This window comes from Mus musculus, chromosome 1 (genome assembly GCF_000001635.26).
Source record: "Mus musculus strain C57BL/6J chromosome 1, GRCm38.p6 C57BL/6J".
Lineage (NCBI taxonomy): Eukaryota > Metazoa > Chordata > Mammalia > Rodentia > Muridae > Mus > Mus musculus.
The window spans coordinates 166,096,163-166,121,464 of record NC_000067.6 but is presented as its reverse complement, the minus strand read 5'-3'; the positions used below and the strand labels follow the sequence as shown (position 1 = coordinate 166,121,464).

The window sequence follows — 25,302 nt, the reverse complement described above, 5'->3', positions numbered from 1 at the left end:
TATAAACACACGCACAATGCCTGGCTTTCTACACGGGTCCTAGGGATCTAACTCGGATTCTCACGCTTACACAGCAGGCACCCCACAGACTGAAAAGACAACTCCCTGACTAGGAAAAACTTTCTGCAAGTTACATGTCTGACAAAGTATTTATGTCTAGAATACAATTCTTTAAATGCTCAAAATTCAATGACTGCATTATAGCTCTCAAAATTCGATTTAAAAATGAACAAGAGATTTGAAAATGTGCTTCCCCAAACATGATACACATGTCATATGTGAGCATGTGAAATTATGCTCAAAATTCCTTAGTCATTGGGAGAAGCCCACAATAAGTTACCATTACACACCTACTGGAGTATCTGAAATGAAAAAAAAAAAACCAACCAAACAAAAAACAACAACCAAATAAACAAAAAACCAACCCCCAAACAAACAAACAGAAACCTAACTGTCCCCGCTGTCCATGAAGACTCAGCAACAAGAACAACCTGAGGCTGGAATACAGAGTACGTCCCTTTCACAAACTGTCATTTGTCACAAAATTGCACATATACGTACCTAGAGATGCTTCTATCCCTGTATGGTCCAGCCATTCTAGATATGAACTGAGAAATGATGGCTGAATTTCATGTAAAGAATTGTACACTGATGGCGGCGACATCTTTTTCCTAAGAAATTAGAAGTTAGAAATTGTCCAAATGTCTATCAACAAGTGAGTGAGAGTCACATTGGTGCCATCATACACAAGAACAGACTACAGCAATAAGAGGGCATGAGGCATAAACCCATACAATTGTGGATGGATCCCAAGAAATTATGCTGAGCAAAAGCTGTCAGGCAAAACCGAGTGCACACCCGGTGATTCTATTCTTATGAAATTATATAAAGCTGAACTCATCTCTCTAGTGACAGAGAGTGGATCAGTGGTTCCCTGAAGAGCACAAGACAGGAAGGAGTAAGATGGAGGGCTTGCAAAAGAGCGTGCTACAGCAATTTAGGAGAGTTGATATGACAAACCTCGATGGTGGCCATGGTCTCCCAAATGGAAACATAGGCCAAACTCGCCACACCAATGTGTACATTTTAAGTATATGTAGTTTGTACATAAATGCTATCTCGATAAATTTATTTTTTTTAAGTCATGGGGACAGGGAAGAACCATTGTAGGAGGCAAAATAGCACCATGGAAAGAACTTGAATCCTGTTGTTGGGTTGGGACCAAAACTGAGGTCAGGTCTACTCTTTGGCTCATTAGCCATGAGAATGTGCTATATAAGTAGCAATCAGGAATAGTAATTTTTCTTAGTGGTTGAGAATAGATAATACAGCATATATGAACACATTTGGTATTTACTAAATGGTGGTTTAGCTCATTTTTTTTCCAAAGAAGGATCTCTTTCAGTAATTCACAATGTCAATATATTTTTCTTTATGGATGCGTACACACAAACACACACACACACCAGTGAGGACATCATTCATCTGATTTTGCTGTAGTCAAATGTTGCATTCTCAGCAGCAGAACATTGCTTCTGGCTATGGGTCCCAATACTGAACGGTCCTCCCTGAGACTCAGTCCCTCTGCGTCTCCATAATGAATAGTGCTCCCTGAGACTAGATCCCTCTTGCTTTCTTGCTTTAGCTGAAGGTTTGACTCTCTCTAAAACCAATACACCAAGTTAGTGGATAGCTCGCCAACACTCTTCATTGCTTGTCTGTCAAGATAGAGCCTTACTGTGTAGCCCAGAGTGGCCTCCAGTGGCCTCCTGCTCCAGACTCCCAAGTGCTGAGATTACAAGAATGCACTACTTTGCCCAACTCAACAAACCCTTAGTTTTTGTATTTGTTTTCTAGGATTCTGACCAAATTATAGCATCATGTTCAGCTAAAAAAGTCATAAATGTACTATCTCATAGTTTGGAAGGTGAAAAGCCTGACATAAAGGTCACTGTGAGCCTTGTTCCCTCTGAGGGTTTAGAGGACCCCTCCCTTGTCTCCTCCTAGCTTTGATTGGCTGTGGCCACTCTTGCCTTGGGGTAGCATCATCCCAATCCTGGTCTTCTCTTTGTCTCCAAGGACACTTACTATTGGCTTTGAGTATAATCCTAATCTGGGGTGATTTTATCTTAGTATATTTCATTTACTTACATCACCATGGTCCTTTATTTTTAAAAAATGCAGTTTTCAGACTCTGGGAGATACACCTTTGCAGGAGAGGGCATCATCAACCAACCTACAACAGCCCTAGATCCCTCCATAGCAGACTTTCCTATAAGACAAGGGCGGTGCTTTGAGCACTCCAGCACCTGGCCCAAATGGCCACTATTAACACAGCGGCTGTAACTGTGGTTCTGGTGTGAAGACTTCTGGTGTGGAGTCTTCCTGGAAGGAAGTCTTCACATTTTAAGCCTCGTCCGAATCACTTCCCATGACGTAAGAACCTGACAAGAGGATGTAGACAATGGGCAGGCATGGAAGCCCCCATCTCTAACTAAGGCTTCAAGCATCTTAGATGCAAAGCCAGTCACTGGGGGCCATGCTCCCTGGGGAAAGCCTGCAGCAAGAGTTTCTGTCTTCCAGGTAGACAGTTTCCCAGGACTTCACAAGTTAACAGTGAGCTGCAAACCCCTGTCTGATGCAGCAGCTCCAGGAGGGCTCTTCTCCCTCACCTTCATTTCACCTCCTAGCAACCTGAAGAAATCAGGGTGACACGGACCTCTGCCAACACCTCTCCCCTACCAGTGCTGACCTAGCATTTTCCACAAAGGCCAAACCAAAAAGGGCACCCCCTCTTGAGACTCCACCCCTGTTTCATCTGCAGTGGACTAAGGTGATTAGCCAGAAGTCACAGCTCCATTCTGTCCACTAGGCTACCTGGCAATCAGTCTAGTGCACTGGCTGTTTATAATCTGCCATAGAACAAACCATTTATCTCACAGCTCAGAGTTTATGCACCATACATATAGATTTAAAAATTGTTCTCAAGCTACCCTTATCCTGTACACTGAATGGTGGTTTCCTCCCTCCCTCCTGCCCTCTTCCCTCTCTCCCTACCTCTATCCTTCCGTTTTTTCCATTCCCACACACAGGGCATAACCCACTGAATTGATTTTATGATGCACAAATGGGCCACAGTCTGCAATTTTGAAAAACACAGGTTTAAAGAAAGCTGCGCCGCTGAGGCTGCTGCCGCCGCCGCCCGCCAGCTCCTGGTTAGGAAGTCCATCAAACCCCCTTTATTGTGTTCTTTCAATTCGCCCTCAAGGCTTCTTTAGCCGCTGCTTTCCTGATCCTGTGATGAGGTATGTATCGATCCTAGATCCTCTTTTTTCTGCCTGTCCTTCTGGAAGAGCCAGCCTTGCTGCTTTCTAATCAGAGTGTGCATGTCACCTCACCCCATCTCAGGAATACGGGCTGAGGCACAGATGTGGTCATAAATCAAAACCTCAAGGCTGCCAGCTTACTGACCTTGCGAATATCAACTGGACCACAGTGTTCTCTCTCTCTCTCTCCCTCTCTCTCTCTCTTCCCCTCCTTCTCTCCCTCCCTCCCTCCTTCCCTCCTTTTTCTACAGTCCTGATTCTCCGCAGAATGTAACTTCTTTTCAGTTTTATATACCCCTCATTATTAGACTTCATAAACTGTACCTGTGGCAGAACAATATTAGGTCTGTTAGGTTTATATCTCCTGCCGGCAGCAGACTCAGAGAAATATTGGTGTCTACATTCCACACTCTACACTGGATAATGCCAAGCAGCCTGGAGCAGACATACTGTGAGGAAATGTTTGTTTCCATTTCAGGAGGAAATGTTTGTTCTCCTTGTATCCCTGTTATAAAGCTGACAACTGCCCCAAAGTATAGATCTTCCTGATATCTTGTCATGGTCTCTGACTCAGTAGCCAAGTTCAGTTTTTACTTCCAGGAGCAGGAATAACTCTCAGGCATATCTATTCTTAAATTTTAATTATAAATCTTTCTTCAGAGTCTCAGAGTTTAGGCACACTTAGGACAGAGCCTCAATTTCTGCATTAGTCATTTGAAACTAAGTCTGAAAACTGGCTGTGGCGGCACAGGCCTGTAATTCCAGAACTCAGGAGGTGGGAGCAGAATGCTGGATTTGAGCTAGCCTAGGCTATGCAGAGAGTTCAAGCCAGCCTGAGTTACACAGTGAGACCATGTGTCAAATAAAACAACCACAAAAACCAAACAAACACACAGACAGTTCAGGCCAGACTGGGTTACCTAGTGAGACCAGGTGCCACAAAACCAAACAACGCCATACAAAAGCACCGATCTTCATTTGAAGGGACCATAGTTTAGAGGAAATGACATGCATGATCAAGGCCCCTCAAAAAAAGTGAACCAGACCAAGTTCCCACCAACACCACATGCTAAACTCCTTGTGGGCATCTTTCCACAGCAGATAATTGAGGGCACATCTTGTGTTAATTTCAATCAGTGTCAGATCACAGATGTGAGAAAGCCTTTTGGGGTCTACCATGGATGACAACTTGTGAAAGATGTTCCCTGGGAGCTGTCTGCACAAAGTACAGGCTGTCTGTCTGTAGTTTGGAGAATTTCTTCTTGGGAAGTTTATTGTTTATATAACCCTGAAGAGAGGCTGTACACATCTTCTTAAGTTTCAGGAACTTCCTGAGACTTGTGAGTTATTTACTTCCTGAATGGTAAGAAACCTTCTTCCTTCCTCCAGAAAGGAGTGTTTCAATGCAGAGGAAATTACTATGCAATGTATGACAGCTCAGGACTCCCAGGGAGAATACCATAATCCAGGAGGGGAACCTGCCTCAAGACCTGGGCCCACGATCCAGCAAGGTGGCTAGAAGAACTAGAGGAACCACCATCTTGCCCCCAAGAAAGATGAAAACCAAAGAATAAATAGCTGTTATTTCACTGCAATCCTTGGGGGAAGGGGGTGCTGACAGGCAGATAGAATGGAAAAAGGCACAGTGACCTTAAAAAATAGACTAAAATGTCTTGTAGAAACTCAGCTGCTGCCCAGTTTAACCCAAATGACCTGCGGACAGTCCTTCTTCCAGCTGAAGAAAAAAAGGGCTAGCTGTTCATGTAAGCCTTAAAGATTGTACAACTTGGCTTCAGGAGTGCGGAGACCACGTAGGGACAGAGCACAGCCATAATGTAGGTTTTGCATTTGGCTTGCTTTTTGGGCCTCACACGTAGCAAATACTTGATCAGTTGTAGATCTTGTTGCTGGTTGTTGTAACTGCCATGTTCCCTTAAATGCAGTGCCACTAAGGACAAATTCAGTCTGTGAGTCAGAAAATACCTGTTATACCATTTGCTGGGTGCCAAGCCATACATTGCCTAGGTTCTAGAACACAATGCTCAACAGAATATCCATCCACATTCCTTCCCTTCCTTCCCTCATGCAGAGCAGAGACAAGCACAGGAAACAGCTACTTAGGAACACATTTCATAAGTAAGTCTGAAGTTTCATTTGGTAGAATAACACAAAGGAAAGCAGTATGATGTAAGACTAGAAGGGACTTCCCTAAAGAAGAGATGGTCGAACTGAGACCCGAAAGAAGAGGAGACTAAGCAACCACACTGCTATAACAGGCTTCCGCCAAGACCTGTGGCAGAAGGAAACAACTTTATGAAGACTAGAGTGCCAGACAGGAGTAGAATATGAAGAACCTAGTGCAAGGACTTGGGCTGGAGAGAAGGTCAAAGAGCAGAACCTCAGAGACCGTGGAGTTTGATTCCTCTGATGGGATGCAGACAGTTTTCCCGATGCCTAGAGTAATCCACCTAGGCAGACAGTCATCCATTTATCAGTTTTTATCCATTTTTCAGGTACATGCACTTACCCATTCACTGCTCATTTATCCCCATGCTCTGGAGACAGGCATGAGATGGCTGCCTAAACTGTCCCTACATCAATGGGTACTCTACTTTTGTTTTTCATTGTTTTTACCAAGCAATGAGATCTCTAAAGATATCTCTTGTTCTCTCTTGCAATGGTAATATCTGCAGTTGTTCCCTCCTGAGTTAGTTACTTTCCTCTTTACTGGTACAGAATTTCCAATGAAAGAAGAGTTAAAGGGGAAAAAAAGGTTGGTTTGGGCACACAGTTTCTGAGATATTATAGTACACCACGGCAGGGAAGATGATAACGGGAATGACTTCATCTTTGGCAGTGGAGGCATGTGATAGTGGTCCCTCCCTTGCAGCCAACCAGGAAACAGAGAGAAATAGGTTCAAGCTGGAGGCAAGTGTAACCTTCAAGGTCAACTAGTGACTCACTTCTGCCACACATCCCAAAAGTTCTCAAAACAGTACCACCAGCTAGGGAGCAAATGTTCAAACACAGGAGCCTGCAGGGGACAGTTCATATTCAAACTGTAGTGTTCCATCCCTGGTCCTCACAGGATCGTGGCCATTTCATGATGCATTTTGAAATGCATTGGGACAACTTTAAGATTCCCCACAGTCCTAATCGTTTCACCAGTGTTGACTAGTTCAAAGTCAGTTCAGAAACTCAAGGTAAAGTTTTAGTTGTGTCCTCTAATAAAAACAAACAAACAGGGGCTAGTGAGATGGCTCAGTGGGTAAGAGCACCCGACTGTTCTTCCGAAGGTCCAGAGTTCAAATCCCAGCAACCACATGGTGGCTCACAACCATCCGTAACGAGATCTAACTCCCTCTTCTGGGGTGTCTGAAGACAGCTACAGTGTACTTACATATAATAAATAAATAAATCTTTAAAAAAAAAACAAAACAAAACAAAACAAACAAACAAACACCAAACACTCAAGTTTTTAAAAAATAATTATTTGTTTTATTTATATATACACTGTCGCTGTCTTCAAACACACCAGAAGAGGGAAACTCATCCCATTACAAATGGTTATGAGTCACCATGTGGTTGTTGGGAATTGAACTCAGGAAGAGCAGTCAGTGCTCTCAACCACTGAGCCATCTCTCCACCCCCCAGATTCTTTTCTGGAGTGTGGCATGCATGACCTCTAACCCAGTCCCCAACAGTCTCTGTTCTCATCTGAAACTCACAAGCCAAGTTTGTATTGTCCTCATTTTGCTCAGGATTCTAGTGTTCTGAGCTCCAACTTGAGTGGCCCATTAACCTCTTACAGCACTTCAGAGTTTTGTTTTCCCACAGTGCACATCATAAGCCAGTTGCAAAAGCTGTATGGTCAGCTTTAGTCACAGAATAATATCATTTTATTGATATCAATTCCCTTTTCTTTTTAAAAAAATACTTTTCATTTAGTCAATGTGTATGAGTGTTCTATCTGTATATACACCTGTATGCCAGGAGACCACATCAGAACTCATTATAAATGGTTGTAAGCCCACCATGTGGTTGCTGGGAATTGAACTCAGGACCTCTGGAAGAGCAGCCAATGCTCTTAACTGCTTAGCCATTTCTCCACCCCCAATGCCAATTTTCTGTATTTCCTACTTTTTCATCGTTGTGACTGAATAACTGACAGGATGACACAAGAGAAAAACGTTTTATTTTAGCTTATGGTTTTGGAGAGAAAACAATCTATCATGATAGGGAAAGCATTAGCTGTAGGATTGGCTACATCCTTGATCTTGGGAATATACAGAGATGGACCAGAAGACAGAGGACACTAGACCTGAACCTGAGATACATACAGTCTTCAAGGTACTTTCACCAGGTAGGCCAAAAGTTCCATGACCTTCCAAATAGCATCATCAACTAGGGGCCAGCTCTTCAAACATGGGAGCGTCTGGGGACATTTGACTTCTACACAGTAATTCTGAAGCCCTATGTATACTTGGAACTGCACTTTCTGTTCATAAGGAGTACTTGAGGCTAAGATAGGAAAGCCCTCAATGACCCATTGCTATTGGGAACTTTGATTGGAAAGCCCTCAGGAACTATGGGTAATTAAGCCACACTGTGCTGTTCCTTGGTCTGCATAGGCAGATCTGGTCATGCTCTGAGTAGAGTCACAGGCCACCTCTTTCTTCTAGGAGGGCATTTTCCCCTTGCCTTTCTGACAGTGAGCACACTAGTCTCCTGAGAGTATACTCTGGTCTCACGCATACCTACAAGAGAGGTTGTCTGGTAATCAATGCATTTTATTCCAGCTTACCTCAAATTTTCTCTATTCAGAGCAGCTAGATTTTTCTCAGCTCAACTTTATTTGGCCCAAATCCATCCCTCTGTGCATGATCTCACAAGTATCTCATGAGCTGCTTTCCTATGGCTGGATCTGTATTGGGCCTGGGAACCTGGCTGGCATTGCCTTCTCTGATGAACTCATCTCACTGTGGCAACCTAAATGGTACTGGTGTATTGTGCTAAAGACAAGGCTGGACGTTGAGCACCACGACCCTGTTTGCATCTTCATTTTGCCATTTGGACCATATTCTTCAGTTCCCTGATCACACTTCGTCATCTGTGAAAGAAGAGTAACAGTAACTACCCAGTGGGACATTTGTATTACATTCCCAGAAGGCACTGAGAATTGTTTTCCACTAAGTCATCCATCCTACTTTTTAAAATCACTGTTTCCAAAGGCAAGACTAGATGATCAAGGAAACTCAGTGCTCACTCGTACCTGGAAAACAGAACTCATGCAGAGTGCAGTTCACTGGTGAACTTCACAGGGGTCCTAACCTTTGACCTGCCCTACATCTCCATGCTCCTCAGTGCTCCCTTTCATACACCCACTGCATTGCTTCTCAGAAATAGCTTTGATGTTTACCCGAATTATTTTATTGATTCCTTGGACTGGACCTGGTTCTTGATCCTTTGAGCTCAGAATCAAGGCTGTGACTTGAGCAGTCCTGTGGCATTTCACTTCACCTCCATTGTCTGCCCAGCTCCCTACAAGCAGGGAAAAGCTATTGGAGATGGAGGGGACAGGGACGGCCTGTCCAGCCTTCCAATCCCTCAGAACCCTATAGAGGCACAGTTGGTGACATTCTCAACTGTAGTGATGGCAGAAGGAGAGAGGAGATGAACATTAGCACATGAAAGAGAGTGGAAGCCTAGGGTTGGCCTAGACATGCTTGCTCTTCTTTCTACAATCCAGACCACCGCATCCTTCCACATCAACCCAGGCTCATGTGTTGTTTCAGATTGGAAAACCAATGGGTCCCCAAGGGTACCAGTGGGTACCAAACTGCAGCATACCAATCACCCAGCATCCCCAGGGTTCTCCAAACATAGTGTGGGCTCCCCAGCCATCTCTCATTGTTTTCCACACAGAGTTAAATCAGAGCAGCTGTCTACTGTCGGGACGCCTTCATGCACATGTGTCGGGGCTTATCATCCACATGGGTCCATTCTCTCCTAGGTACTCGGTGGTCTCAGAGGCAGAAACCGAAAGCATCTTCATGGAGCCCATCCACCTCTCCTCGGCTGTAGCTGCCAAACAGATCATCAACGAAGGTAACACAACTACCATCTGAGTGAGCAGAAGCAGGGCCCATAGCCAACAGAAGGCCTGTGTAGGGGGCCCGATGGAAGGGGTAGGCACCCCTGTCCAGTGCAGCCCATCACACTGAGTAGAGCAGATCTCACAGAGACGGGTGTGCCAAACCCACCTCAGTAACATTCATGGGACGAGGTAAACTAATCACATATCACACGAATGCTTCTCTAGCCCACAGTCATGGAGGGAAGCGGCTCCACTCTGACCACAGAGCTGGTCACTTTGGTTTTTGTTAACTTCAAGGATTGTGAAGTGGGGGAGGGTTGTGGTAGACACAAACCTAAAAGCCCAGGAAACTGATAGGAATAAGGAATACCCAGAGAGTTCTGTTCACAACGATGTCTACATTTGGATCACTATCCATTCTGCTTAAGGGTAGTTTTTAATCTGTCTTTAAAAGATGATAAAAGGGCTGGAGAGATGGCTCATCGGTTAAGAGCACTGACTGCTCTTCCAGAGGTCCTGAGTTCAATTCCCAGCAACCACATGGTGGCTCATAACCATCTGTAATGGGATCCGATGCACTTTTCTAGTGTGTGTCTGAAGACAGCTGCAGTGTACTCATATAAATAATAAATAAATCTTTTTTTAAAAAAAGCTGATAAAATGGGGCCAGGGAAATGTCTCGTGGGTAAGGGTGCTCTCGACAAAGGCTGGTGGCCTGAATTTTGAGCCTCTGATCTTACATGGTGGAAGGAAAGAACCAACTTCCACAAGTTGTCCTTTACACTGTGGTGTGTGTGCCTGCAACATACACACACCCAAACTAGATTGTATGAGGAAGTTAAGGGAAAGGAGGGTGGGTCGAGACAGTTGTATCTACACTGCAAGTTTTGAGGCAGACAGCATTCTCTATTTCACTCGTGGCTACTCATCATGTTTGAAATGTAGGGGTCTGGTTTGGTTTGGTTTGTTTCCTAGGAAGTTTGGGCCAGACATCTTTCACAATTCCACTCTTTCCTGATCTTCTCTACCATCTGCTTCACCTCTGGTGGGGTTGGCCAGAGCAAGGCAGCAAGGCTGGTGACAGAGGGCTCAGGTAGTTGGATTTTGAACTCATTTCTAATTTGAGTTTTCTGACATCTTGTCCTGGGGTGAGATCACACTTTTCCCACCCTCCTGTGACTGAGGCTTCGAGGGCTGCAGAGAGATAAGAACTGCAGGCAGAGAGGCGAGAACCTCGGGCACTTGAGCGTCAGTGTGGGGAAGCAACGAATGAAACACATAAGCAAACGTAATGTCTCTCAGGAGGCAATGCCTCATAAACGACTGATAAAATCTAACTTTCCCCAGGTGTGTGTGTGTTCCAGATGTGATAGGGTGGACTATGTTAGGAAAGAGCATCATTTAATCATTTAATAAATCCTTATGATATGCACTATGAAGATAGGAACCAGACATACGGTGAATAGTCAAACACAGAAGTCTAAGAAGTTATCAGCCAGCTTTACAAAGACATGAATGGCAGAAACCAGCTTGGTTCCCCTCCCTCACACCCACCTGCAGTAGATCCTGATGACAAATGTCTAAGGTTGATGTCATGGTCCTCCTGAGTCCCAATGAAACCATTCCTGGCAGAGCCTCCCAGTGGTCCATCTGTGCCAGGGTCCTGGCAGCCAGCTAGCCAAGAGAGGCTCTCCCAAAGGACAGGGAAAGCTGTTGTGTTCATAACTCTTTGAGACAAATGTCACTTGTCCCCTTTAGAACTCAAGCCTCGGGGGCTCAGAACAGACACTGAGTGTCCAGGCATGCTGGAGTCTGCTGAACAACTGCTGGTGGAAGACCTGTACAACCGTGTCCGTGAGAAGATGGATGACAGGAGCCTGTTCAACACCCCCTGTGTGCTGGACCTGCAGCGGGCGCTGACCCAGGACCGGCAAGAGGCCCCTCGGAATGAGGTGGATGAGGTGTGGCCCAACGTCTTCATAGCTGAGAAGTGAGTGTGACCCCTGGAGGACGTGGCCCTCTGTCCTTCTGCTTGGTTAGTCCCTGAGGTGAAATTCCTCTAGCTCATCAAAGGCTCCCACAGTTCCTGCCATCAAATGGAGCCTGCCTGACCACTTACCCAGGCCTGACACTGGAGAGAGTCTTCCTACCAACCTGCACGCAGAGATCCCCAGACAAAATGAGCACCTATCTTCCTCCTTCCCATGAATGCCCTCCAGCACAGCCTTGCCCTTCCCAGTGTTTTCCTGACATAGGTGTTTGCCAGTTCCATCCTTTCCACTGCCCATCACATCTCTAATAACCAGACAAGAGAACACCAAGAGCTACTGACAGTACCCATGAGCATGAGCATGCGCATACATGGTTAACAACAATGAAAATGTACACAATAGTGTGTGTGTGTGTGTATGCATTCTCATAAACCTCACGTAGAAAGAAATGTGATAGAATGTTAATAGTCCCAAGAGGTGGTTTTGTTCTCTCCTTTGGGTTTCTTTTGGAATATACAGGTCTCCCAGACACTGTTCTTATAATCACAAAACTTGGGTTTTAAGTTAACCAGCGCCTGCTGAAGTAAAGACAAGAAGCCAGCATATTGCATCTCTTCAGGGTCTTCTTGGTGCATAATTGGTACCAGTAGGCTATTTTGAGAAACTGATTTTTGCTGATTCATTGGCTACTTAATGAGACATCTTCCTGATGCAATTACCCTTAGATCCAGAATGGAAAAATGGAGGTAGGGCCCCGGGGCAGGCAACATAGGATACTGGGTCTTACACTCTGTGATGGAGTTGATCAGTTGCCCAGAACCTGATTCCCAGATCATCAGGACCTAAGTGACTTCTAACTAGATGTCCAGGTCCAGAAGCACTCGCTCCGTGTTCACCAGCCATCTCCAGATACCCTTAGCCAAAGGCCTCTGCAGTTCTTTGAGCAGAGCTGTCCTCGGGGGCTCTTCAAATTGAGCTCCACTTACAAAAGAAAGGGCCCTGAACGCTAGACCTTGTTTGGTCTTTTTCTCCTTTTAAGCCTTGGGTAAACGCTCTTGAATTCATTTTTATAATCTTCAAACAGATATAAAAGTAACTGCCCTTTCTACTTCTTCAGTTTATGATAAGGATAAAATAAAATAATGTGTGTGAGGGGTTGGGGAAAACACAGCATGTAATGCCAAGAGCAAGACTCTATTTATGTATATGTGTACGTATGTATGTATTTATTTATTTACTATTTTAAATATTTTGTATGCATGTTTTGTCTACATATACATCTATACACCATATACATGCCTGAGGCCAGAAGAGGGTGGTCAGAGTGCAAGACTTCTATCTATCATCTATCTATCTATCTATCTATCTATCTATCTATCTATCTATCTATCTATGAATTATTTTAAATATTTTGTCTGCATGTTTTGTCTGCATGTACATCTATACACCATATACATACTTGATGCCAGAAGAGGGTGTGGATCTCCTGGGACTAGAGTTGCAGATAGTTTTAAACCACCATGTGGGTGCTAGGAATAGAACCCAGATCCTCTGGAAGAGCAGCCATTGCTCTTAACCACTGAACCATCTTTCTGGCCCCTTAATTTTACTTTTTATGCCACCTTTATGCTTTGATGCATGTACATTTCCAATATATATTAGTCTTACCCTCCTTACTCCCCTGTCTTTCTTCTATCTTGCTGTAGCCCAAAGTATTGGCCCCTCTTTTATTAAAGGTGTTAACTGTGAGCCCACAAGGGGTATAAGAGGGAGACCTAGCCCAGCTATGTGCTCCTATCATCCTGGTAATATATCTTTCTAGTTCTGACTCTGACAACCATGCCCTGCCTCTTGTTCCAGAAGCGTGGCTGTGAACAAGGGGCGGCTCAAGAGGCTGGGCATCACCCACATTCTGAATGCCGCACATGGCACAGGAGTTTACACTGGTTCTGAATTCTACACTGGCCTGGAGATCCAGTACCTGGGGGTGGAAGTGGATGACTTCCCAGAGGTGGACATCTCCCAACATTTCCGGAAAGCAGCTGAGTTCCTTGACGAAGCTCTGCTGACCTACAGAGGTGAGCGGGTCCTGCAGGTTCCTGGCAGTTGGAAATCCCCCAGTGGGGGAATGTTATAAAAACTTCCTGTTTGCCTGGGCAGGGATGTCTGTCTTCATGAGCGGTTGGTTTCTCTGAGAAGGGAAAGAGTGACCATTCACTCTGTGGGCCACTATTAAGGGCAGGAACGGGCAGAGAGTGCTGCTCTCACACTCTCCCCAGATGCAGTAGGCCTTACACTAGGCAGTGAGGGGAGGGGAAATTAAAGAGAAGGACAGGCCAGGTAGTGGTGGCGCACATCCTTAATCCCAGCACTTGGGAGGCAGAGGCGGGCAGATTTCTGAGTTCAAGGCCAGCCTGGTCTACAGAGTTCCAGGACAGCCAGGGCTACACAGAAAAACCCTGTCTTGAAAAACAAAATAAAGAAGAACAGAAGGAGGTAGGGGAGGGGGGAAGAGAAGGAAGGAAGAAGAGGAGGGAAGGGAGCCATGGTGAATGCAAGGCAAAAAGTAACTGATAGTTGCAGGCTCACTCCCTGAGGGTGCTGGGGAAGATCAGGACATTTAAGCTTCGTTAGGAAGAGAAGCGAGTTGGGGGTGGGGTGTGTGTGTGTGTGTGTGTGTGTAGGCACATTCTTGGCTAAGGGAACAGTTAGTACAAAAGCCCCAAGTTTGATGTGTCTGGGAATCAGAATACTGGACTGAATTAGCACAGCAACTGAGGGCTGAGCATCGGGAACAGAGTCCATTGGCAAGTGAGAGTGCCCATGAGGATGACAGGACTCTGAGGTGACTGATTAGAGAATGGCCAAGTAGGAAGGAGTAAAGCAGGGTCGAGGCTGCTGTGTGAGGTGTTGTGGGACTAGACCAGAGTCATTAGGAGTGCCCAGAGTTCTGTACACTTCTCCATGACAGGGCTATGCCCCTTCAAGGACCACAGCCTGGCAGTACAAGTGCAGGCTTTGCTGTCCAGAGATCTGTCCTGGAGTCCATGAGTATCTAGCTTTGTATTTGGACTGTTTTCCTTGCCCTGGGGAACACAGCATCCTTATACATAACTAATGTTAATGTTGCTGTGAGGGATAAAAACTTAGAAACAAGTGTATATAGCATACTGCCTGCCCCATGACAAATGTTTTAAAAATTACTGCCATCATTACAAGAATAATATTGTTAGTGATTCCAGGAAAAGGCACAGCCTGTCTCCACCCATGACCCGGACTGGGAGCTTCTAGTGGCAAATACCCACCACCCAGAATATGTGAGTGCATGTAAATGTTATTACACACACATACACAAACACACACACAAACACACACACATACACAAACACAAACACACACACAAACGCATACACAAACATGTACACATACACAAACACATACACAAACACAAAGAGGTTTTTTTTTTTTCCTTTTGATGCTTTAAAAAAAATCCAGGGATTTTTGTTGGTTTGTTTTAGAGAGACAACATCTTACTCTGTAGCCTGGTCTGTATTATAACTCATTATGTAACCCAGGCTGGCCTTCAGCTTGAGGCAATCCTCCTGCCTCAGCCTCTCACATGCCAGGATTACACACATGAGCTACTCACCTGGCTTACTTTTTAAGATGCAGGCTTTTTATCCATGTGGGATACGTGTGTCAATGTCTGTGGCAAGGAGTCTTTGCTCCTTTGTGTCCTGCAACCAGGGGCCAGGCTCCTGTCAGAAAGGTCTGGGAAGCAGGGCATGGGCTGTGGATGCCTTGTGGTCGTCATCGCTAAAGGAGAGCATGAATTCCATGGTAGGCAGGGAGCTTTGCAGATGTTAGATCACAGCTTGAACCGGTCTGTGTAGGATGAAGATGCTGCGCTGGAGCAGGGAGTTCCCTGCCTTTGACTTATGGAGGGCACCTGCCCGGCCTCTAGAATTCATGCACCAGGGCAAACCCGCTTAGGTCAGTGCTTCTAGACCCTCCTAATGCTGCAACCCTTTAATACAGTTCCCCATGTTGTGGTGACCCCCAAGCATAAAATAACTTTAATGCTACTTCAAGACTATTATTTTACTACTTTTATGAATCGTAATATAAATATATGGTATGCAGAATATCTGGTATATAACCCCAAGGGGTCGAGACCCACACAGGTCAAGAGTCACTTAGGCTAACCCTTGGCCATTGTGCAGGGAGACCCACCCCCACCTTGAGGCTTCTCCTCTCCCTATTCTGGAATTGAGCCAACACCCCCTGTAGTCTTCTGAACAACTGCACTGGTTCCCCCCAGATACTTCCTTCCCTTTATTCGAGGATGCACTGGCAGAAGAAATGCCAGTTTCCCTCACAGTGGTCCCATGACGGGTGTTGCTGTTTACATTTTACAGACTGGGAAGTGGAGACTCATAGACCGGTCCTCTGGCTTACAGTGGTCCCATGACGGGTGTTGCTGTTTACATTTTACAGACTGGGAAGTGGAGACTCATAGACGGGTCCTCTGGCTTTGCCTCTGTGTGAAAATAAAATGCTCTTATCCCAACGAGATGGCAAATGTGTGAGCAGTGCGAGCACATGGAAGGACGAGGATAAAGGGTTATCATGACTTCCACGCCAACCTTAGCTATATAGCAAGTATCAGGCCAGGCGCCACTACCTACCAAGACCCTGTCTCAAAAAAATAATAAATACACACATACAGGGCCAAGGGACATAGATTTTGCTAGCAAGTGCAAAATTAGCTGCAAGTCCTTCGAAAAGCATACGCTAAAGGAAGCCATGCTACCAAGAGACACAGGAAAGAATTTCAAGACAGGACCCTCATGGCCTGAGGATACACCAGACAGTCACAGGGCTCCTGGTTTCTAGTTTCTTTCTCCCTCTATGACAGATAAGAAGGCTGTAATAGCTAGTCACCTGCTTCAGTCCTGTTTCCAAACCCTGGAGATTTTGTCTGGCAGACTCTGGTTCTCTGGTTATCTACTGTGAGTCCTATCAACGACAGCCAGTCGAATGGCCTCTGGGCAAGCACTTGTTCCTTGGGGTGTGGAAAGGTATGTTCTGAAGAAAATGAGGGGATGATGGCTTGGGAGAATACAGTACAAATACACAATTTAAAGGGAAAAATAAACACACCGAAGGGTAGGTAAGGTGTAGACACAGTCTTGCTCAAGCCCAGCGCTGCCTCTGGTGACACTCTTTCATCTTTGAAACAGGGTCCCTATCCAGATGGGCCTTCCACCCCCCAATCATCCCAGTTGCTAAACAAAGTGATGACTGTGTACGTTGGCCATCTTCCTGGAGCCATTTTATCGATAGAAAGTTTTCATCCTGTCAGTGGTGGCGGGGACAGAGGCACAGCTCCATACCATTACCCACATCAGCCTGAGGCTCTCCCTTAATCTTTTGGGGACCTCCTCTGAGGTACAACCAGATCCTTGACACAAAAGGATTTCAGGATGAGCCAGTATGAGGCAGGCTTGGTGTTTATTAAAAGACATTTTTAGCACATTTCAAAACAGGGGTTGATAGAAAGAGAGGAGCTTAAGAAGAAAGCGGGGCACCCCAGGAGCATAGGCATTGGCTGCCGCGACAGAGAGCCACTTGGCTGCCTTCACAGTAGCCACACACGCCGTTCTGGTAGGGCTCCAGAGCTATTATCTTTAAAGGATTTCAAGTTTAAATGAGACCTCAGGGTGGTTCCTGAAGGGCACCGGACAGGATGGCTGTTGATAAGGTCAAACTCTGGATCGCTGGGGATGCGGGAAGTTAAGCGTCTTCACTATAACCAAAGTTCATAGACTTGTTTGAGATCCCCCAGAAAATGTCAGGGAGAGAAATGAAACCTGTCCGAGGTCACACACATCCAGGCCTTAAACCTATATCATTGCTGTTGTAACAAAATGTCCATATATGAAAGGAATGCTATCATTATGAGGGCCATCTTTGCAGCACTGTTACCTAGTTGCTGGAACTCTTGCTCCCCATTGGTGAGAGGCTTCAACGGGGTGGGGGTGGGGCTCATCCCCATTCCCCTGTCCCCACAATTTTCCCTGTCTTCCTGCCTTGCTTTAATGATACAGTTGTTTTACTTCGTCATGGAGGGTGCCCGCTGAAGTTCTGCTCAGCGCCTCTTGCCTGGTGCTGTGGCTAGGTCCTCCCATATGCTAGACAAGTTCTGTCCTGTGAGTGATCCCGTTGCCTGTGGCCCCTGCACATAGGAGAGGAAAGAGAACAATCCTGCTCTTGCTTGGATGAAGCGAGTGGAAACCCTAAGGCCCAGCTCCCCCTGTCTCTCCTTGTCCTTCAGGCTGCTTCCCTCAGGTTCTGCAGAAGAAGCCCAGGAGCAAAGGACACAGCAAAGAAAGACTTGCCCCCATTCCTGGCCTGCTTTCTGCTAGCCTGCTTCCTGCTAGGGCAGGATTCGACGCCCTCGTGACGAACACTAGGCAGTACCGTCCTGAAAGTGAGCTGGCTTGTCAAAGGACAAGTGCAGGATCTTGATCTTAACAGCAGAGGTTGTGACCCTGCACGAAGGTTAAGAAAAAGGTCCTTCGGTGAGGCCCAGGTGTGGTGGGAAGGGCTGAACAGGAAACAGAGGCCTTTATTATTTTGGCTCTGCTCACTTACCCCCTCTAGTGGCTGCTGCCTCCTGGCAATAGCAGCCTCCCTGGGCCCTGGGTCCTTGTAGGTTTCAGTCTCTGACCTCTTGTGACAAAGGCATGGCCTTACTGGCGCAAAAAAAATATATAATAATAAAGGAATCATCCCCAGCTCCTATTATCAGCTAGGACTCCTGCCGATTTAGCAAACATCTCCAAAGGCTGTTGGCAAATAGATTGATGGCAGCCAGGAAGAAGGTCTCCAGGGGTCTCAGGCTGCATCTTAAACAGCCATTAGAATGAAGGTACTGACAGAGTGTCTGTCACATTTATGAAAGATGCAAAGCAGAAGGGGAGGCCAGGGGACAACATGTCTGCTGAATGGTACAGCTGAGACTTCCGGAAGCTTCTGTAGGCTGGAAGAACAGACCACATAGACCAAAAGTATCCGTAGGGATTTGTGATGTTATCCTTATGCTTAAAACATACTACAAGATGAGAGACATGACTTAGTGGCAGGTGGAATTTTTTCCAAGTTTTATAGATTTCAGTTGATATAGAAGAATTTAAGGTCATTGTTTGACCTGTTATCCTCACTGCAAGCAATGCTATGGTTTAGATGGCCGAGTGCCCCCTCCCAGGGTTTCCTGACCTGAAAATTAACCCCAGTTGGTTTTTAGACAATGAGAGGGTGGAAACTGGTCTAACACTAGAGTTTGAAGATGCAGCATTTAAGAGAGGATCAGATAAGGTCGTTAGGATGGAGGCCTCACGACTTAATCCTGGTAGCTTTTTTTTTTTTCTTTTCTTCGAGACAGGGTTTCTCTGTGGAGCCCTGGCTGTCCTGGAACTCACATTGTAGACCAGGCTGGCCTCGAACTCAGAAATCTGCCTGCCGCTGCTTCCCAAGTGCTGGGATTAAAGGCATGCACCACCACGCCCTTCTTGTAGCTTTTTAAGAGACAGAGATTAGGGGCACATGTGCATGTGTGTGTGGTGTTCGTGTGTATGTGTGTGTGTGTGTGAGCGCACCCCCCACACACACACACACACACTTTACGTCTTTTACCCTCTGCTGCGACTGCCTCAGGACTCTACCATCAGAAAGGTTGTTATTAGATACAACCTCTAAATGATGCACCTTCAGAATCATAATAGCCCCTCCCCCTAAAAAAACCCTTACTTTCTTTATAAAGTAACCTGCCTCAGGTATTTTGTTATAGTAGTGAAAAATGATCAATACAGATGGCATGAGTGAAGGCTAGGTGTCCAGGACAAATGATGAGGGAACCTACTCTATGTGAGTTGTCTAAACTGGAAATACCTTGTTCTATCCTAGAAACAATTCCTCATGAAAACAAACTAACTAACTAATAGTTCAATGTTTTGATTTAATATTAGGGAGAGGGTGGCTATAGTCAGGAGGGAAAAGCTTAAAAGACTCAGAAAACCAAAACAAAGCAAAACAAATATGATAGTGATTTTTGTAAGGGCCTTTGTACAAAGGGTCTGCTTCATACAGATGAGTTTGTGGTTGATCCCAGAACATCAGCATAGACGCGCTGGAGGCAGTAGGCTATACTTTACCCAAATAAATGAAAGAACTCTCCAAAAGTTAGATCTGCCCCATGGAAGGAGGTGTGTGTGTCTGTGGATCTGTGAGCCCATGAGTTCCCATTGCTGTCAGCATCCTGCAGGGCCCCGATGGTGGGGGTGTGGCTTACAGGATGCTGTAAAGGGAACTTTCCAGCTTTGAGCTCCTATCTTCTGCCCCCCTACCCCACTTCCTTATTTCTCCTCTCACGAGTTTGTGGGGAGAAGGTAGAAATGAACCCCAGTGTTTCAGAAGTGACAGCAGTGGGGGCAGGGCACCCTCTCTGATGTCCGTGGGACAAGTCCTGTGTGACTTGAGCGCGGATGAACAGAGTCAAGGCAAACACACCAAGTTCAACCCATCGGGCCCGCACACTAGAAAAAGACCACAAGGAAACCCAGAAATTGTCTCATTGTCTCTTGTGCTCGTTTTGTTTTGTAGGGAAAGTCCTGGTCAGCAGTGAAATGGGTATCAGCAGGTCAGCAGTGCTGGTGGTCGCCTACCTGATGATCTTCCACAGCATGGCCATCCTGGAGGCCTTGATGACTGTGCGCAGAAAGCGAGCTATCTACCCCAATGACGGCTTCCTAAAACAACTGCGGGAGCTCAATGAGAAATTGATGGAGGAGAGGGAAGAGGAGGATGGTGAAGAGGAGTCTGAGGAAGATGCCGGGAGCATGCTGGGTGCTAGAGTCAATTCACTGATGGTGGAAGAAGAAGATGATGCCACTAGCCACCTGAGTGGCTCCTCCTTGGGGAAGGCCAGCCAGGTCTCCAAACCAGTCACTCTTATTGATGACGAGGAGGAGGAGAAGAAGCTGTATGAAGAGTGGAGGAAGGGGCAGGGCTTCCCCAAGGGGGAGGCTGCTCAGGGTAGAAAGGGACGTAGCTGTTCTATGTCCTCAGCACAGGATGGAGACGACTGTGAGGATGAGGATGTAGAAAGGATAATCCAGGAGTGGCAGAGCCGAAATGAGAGGTACCAAGCCAAAGGGCGCGAGCAGTGGAACCGGGAGGAAGAAGAGGAGGAAGAGAACTCCTACTCCAGCAGAAGGCGCAGACACACCCTAAGCGAGAGCAGTGCTTCTGAGAGTGTGAGCAGCCATGACATCCGGATCCTGAAGCAGCAACTGGAGAGGAGCACCCAAAGCCGCCGCGGAAGATACCGCTCTGACTCGGAGTCCTCGGAGAGCACCTGGGACATGTGGAACGAGAGGCTGGTGGAGATCGAGAAGGAGGCTGCCCGGAAGTACCGCTCCAAGAGCAAGAGGGAGGAGCTGGATGGCGATTGTTCAGAGGCAGGGGGCAGGGTCCGAGAGGACGATGAGGAGAGCGTGTTGTCTGAGGCCAGCTCCTTCTACAACTTCTGCAGTAGGAACAAGGACAAGCTCACTCCCCTGGAAAGGTGGAAGATTAAGAGAATCCAATTTGGGTTTCACAAGAAAGACTCGGAGGCGGGAGACGGGGGCAGTGAGCATGGTACAGAAGAGGCAGCAGCAGGAGAGAAGAACCTCTCTGATGTCAACCTGACAGCCTACCAGGCCTGGAAGCTGAAGCACCAGAAAAAGGTGGGGAGTGAGAACAAGGAGGAAGTGGTTGAGATGAGCAAAGGAGAAGACACGGTCTTGGCTAAGAAGAGACAGCGGAGACTAGAGTTACTGGAGAGGAGCAGGCAGACACTGGAGGAGAGTCAGTCCATGGGAAGCTGGGAGGCAGACAGCTCAACAGCCAGCAGGAGCATCCCCCTGTCTGCATTCTCGTCCGCGGCCCCTTCTGTCAGTGCGGATGGGGACACTGCGTCAGTACTCAGCACCCAGAGCCACCGTTCTCATGCAAGTAACATGCCCGCCACCCCCCTGCCTAACCTGCCGGTGGGGCCTGGAGACACCATTTCCATTGCCAGTATCCAGAACTGGATTGCCAATGTCGTCAATGAAACCCTCGCCCAGAAGCAAAACGAAATGCTCTTGTTGTCCCGCCCACCCTCTGTTGCAAGCATGAAGGCAGCTCCAGCAGCCTGCGGCCTTGGGGGGGATGACCAGCTCTCCGTGCTCAGCACCTCCCTGAGTGGCTGCTTACCACCTCCAAGCCAAGGGAGACCCAGCTCCGACGTGCAGTCTGTGCTGTCCTCCACCAGCTCGCTGACCTCCAGGGCTGAAGGCAGTGGGAACAAAGTGAGGGGGACCAGCAAGCCCATCTACAGCCTCTTTGCTGACAACGTGGACCTGAAGGAGCTTGGCCGGAAGGAGAAAGAGATGCAAATGGAGCTGCAGGAGAAGATGTCCGAGTATAAAATGGAGAAGCTGGCCTCTGATAACAAGCGTAGCTCTCTCTTCAAGAAGAAGAAGGCCAAGGATGACGAGGACATGAGCGTGGGTGACAGAGACGAGGACACAGACAGTGCCATCGGAAGCTTCCGGTACTCCTCTCGCAGTAATTCCCAGAAGCCGGAGACAGATGCCTCCTCTTCTCTGGCCATCTCTGATCACTATAGAAATGGCCGCAGCATGGGTAACGAGATGGATAGCAATATTAATACGTGGCTCAGTGGCCTCAGGATGGAAGAAAAATCTCCTCCTCAAAGTGATTGGTCCGGAAGTTCCAGGGGGAGGTATACCAGGTCTTCTCTGCTCCGGGAAACAGAGTCTAAATCCTGCAGTTACAAGTTCTCCAAATCTAGGTCACAGGAGCAGGACACCTCCTTCCACGAAGCCAATGGTGACACTGTGCGAAACACCTCACGGTTCTCATCTTCCACCACCAAGGAGGCCAGAGAGATGCACAAGTTCTCTCGGTCCACATTCAGCGAGACCTCGAGCTCCCGAGAGGAGAGCCCAGAACCCTATTTCTTCCGCCGGACCCCTGAACCCTCTGATGGGGAGGAGTCCCCAGAGCCAAGGCGTCCAAACTGGACCAGGCCCAGGGACTGGGAAGATGTAGAAGAGTCATCTAAATCAGACTTCGCTGAGTTTGGGGCCAAGAGGAAATTCACCCAGAGCTTCATGAGGTCTGAAGAGGAGGGAGAGAAGGAGAGGACAGAAAACCGAGAGGAAGGGAGGTTTGCATCTGGGCGTCAGTCCCAGTATCGGAGAAGCACAAACCAGCAAGAGGAAGAAGAAATGGATGATGAAGCCATCATTGCCGCCTGGAGAAAGCGGCAAGAGGAAACCAGAACCAAACTGCAAAGGAGGAGGGAGGACTGAGCGGAATGAGGCCCTCCTTGGAGACACTGGGAACACGGAAAGAAGCCATTTAACACTGGGCTTGGGAACAGCTTACCATGACCTGCCAAGGGTTATGCAGGCTCTTCCATATGGGCAAAAATGCAAGCATCCAAGTAGAAAGGGCCTGGACAGTAGGGTGGAGAAGAGACAAGAGCCATTCATGCGAGCCCCAAATTCTGGACCAGCTTACACTTTCTATCACCAAAGGCCCTCTAAGCTTTCCTGTTTCCCTTCTAAGCTTTCCTGTTTCCCTTCTGCATTTGGTAGTGTCCACCACAGAGTGGAGAAGTGAGTCTACAAAGCCACTGAGAAAGACCTGACTTGCAGGCTGTGGTTCTCTTCATTGAGGTTTCGCAATGAGACCCAGGTGATCCATTCTGTTGTGATTCTGGCCTCTCCCTGCCAATGCTTGACTATCATGGCTTCTTTTCAATTAAATTGATATGCTGTCAAATATTTCTTCATTCTGGTCATTTCCAACTCTGGTTGCTAGAGGAACCTCATGTTAAAAAGACACAGCTAGGTTTTCGTCAGCCAGCCACACTCGTGTGCCAGGCTCCGTGAAAGCCGTGTATTTAAACAACCATGGTTGTCTCCTTGCTAAAGAGAATGATGAAGGATTTAGGATATGATACAGCCAATCAGAGGCCATTGCTCACATGAGGTAGAGAGGGTCCCCTAAGAATGGCAGTAAAATAAGCATGGAAGAGACGGAAAGATGCTCAAGTCAAAGTGATAAGGATGTGGTTTGTTAATGAGAGCCAGTGGCCATTCTTGCTTTTAATGTAAGGGAGAGTCACTTAGTAATGCAGGGGATGACCCACTTTATCCTTCTTTGAACCTTGTATGGGTTAGGTTGGTGAGAATTATTTACTCTTTTTTTTTTTCCACAAGGTTCTTGAAGTTGCAGGGCTTGAACTTGTGTCTCCCCGAACTCATGTTGAGCAAACATTCAAGGCACCTGTCACTCTCTCGTTTCGCTCTGGTGAGGCATCCCTTACAGATGCCATCCATGGGGGTCCATCCTTCAAGTTCCATTTTCTGAAGGGAAGAAGGCAAACATCACTGTATTTGAGCCTTTCCACGAGGCGCCAAGCAGGGCTCAGAGGCATCAACCATCAACAGTTCTAACACCAGAGCAAAAGTGGCGAAAAAATGATTAATGAGAGGTAAAAAAGAGGGACCCACCGACAAGAGAAATAATAAGCAATAATCATGTGCTCCACTTGTCTGCAGCTGAGACTCATGGGGCATGGCTCTTACACGGCAATCCTGTGTGTTAACTCAGCATCACACAGCACAGTAGACACACAAGACAACACCAAGGCAAAGGTGGGGGCCAACCTGAGCATCACAAACCCAGAAGAGCACAAAACGCCACCAATGCAGCTGGATTAATGCCAGCCTCCACACTCTTGCCCATGGTCTATCTCCCTCCACTGACCACAGGAGAAAGAACAGGAGAAAGAAGCCTTGAGAAAAACTGCTCAGCCCCTCCCCCACTTGCCCTTCCCTTCTCTGCCCACCTTCACTCAGTCAGATCCAGCCCCTAATCTCTAAGGCTTAGCGTGTCTCTCCATCATTCATAAAGATGCTACTCTAATTTACCCCCTGCAAGAAGGCTGGCACTATGCATGCTATACATTCTGTCTGCGGGAGAGCTCAATGTTCCTCCCTCTTTATTCATATGGGAAGGCATCTGATGTACACACAATCAGCTGGGTATCTACCTTTGAATTTCAATTTTCTGAAAAGAGAAATTAGAGTATCATTGAGTGGGGTCCTTTTGCCTTTCCACCAAAAGCCAGTTCTTTTTCATGTCTCTTTCTATCTCTCTCTTTCTTGATCTCTTTCCAAAATATATAAATTAATCTCACTCACGTCAAGATAGGCAATGCATTTCGAAATCAAAACTATTCCTAGTCAATCCCAATTCATATCTTACTGAATGAATGTTAGACATTTACGGTGTATTGATTTCTAAATTGCCTAACTTTCTCCAGCCCTGAATGTAAGCCTGAGACAAACATGCCAAGAGACAACCTATACACCTTCGGTTGAGCCCTACATCACAAGGACAATAATGGCTTTCATGGCCAACAAGAAGACCAACGCAGCTCACTAGAACAGTCCACCAGAAAAAGATCAGTGCCCAGCCCCAAGGAAAGGCCTCTGCCTGCAGTGACTCTAGGTATAACTGCCAGAAATCCTGTACTCAAAATTCTGAGAATTCAGCTTATTCCTGGAGTCCAGAATACATTTTTTAGAAATTAAATCAATGAAAATTACATTTGGTTTATGATGAGCTTGAAGAAATATCTGTGAAGTAAGACTCTAGCTGAGGCTGATAGGCAGTGACAGTGTGCTTTAGTCCCCAAATAAAATTAAATGGTAGAGGTTAGTGGAAGCCTCCACCAAAAGCAGATGGCGAACACAGAGAG

At 46.7% G+C, this 25,302-nt stretch overlaps 1 protein-coding gene across 2 annotated transcripts in view; it reads left to right on the top strand.

The window, feature by feature from the left end:
* Nucleotides 1–23,317, top strand: part of Dusp27 (dual specificity phosphatase 27 (putative)) — a 29,751-nt gene extending 6,434 nt beyond the window's left edge. For both annotated transcript variants that reach the window (NM_001160049.1, NM_001033344.3), the window contains exons 3-6: nt 9,340–9,434; nt 11,182–11,413; nt 13,275–13,492; nt 20,079–23,317. In NM_001160049.1, coding sequence (NP_001153521.1) covers nt 9,340–9,434; nt 11,182–11,413; nt 13,275–13,492; nt 20,079–22,840 — 3,307 coding nt within the window. In that variant the 3' untranslated portion in view covers nt 22,841–23,317. The remainder of the gene's footprint in view (nt 1–9,339; nt 9,435–11,181; nt 11,414–13,274; nt 13,493–20,078) is intronic.
* Nucleotides 23,318–25,302: the final 1,985 nt, after the last annotated feature.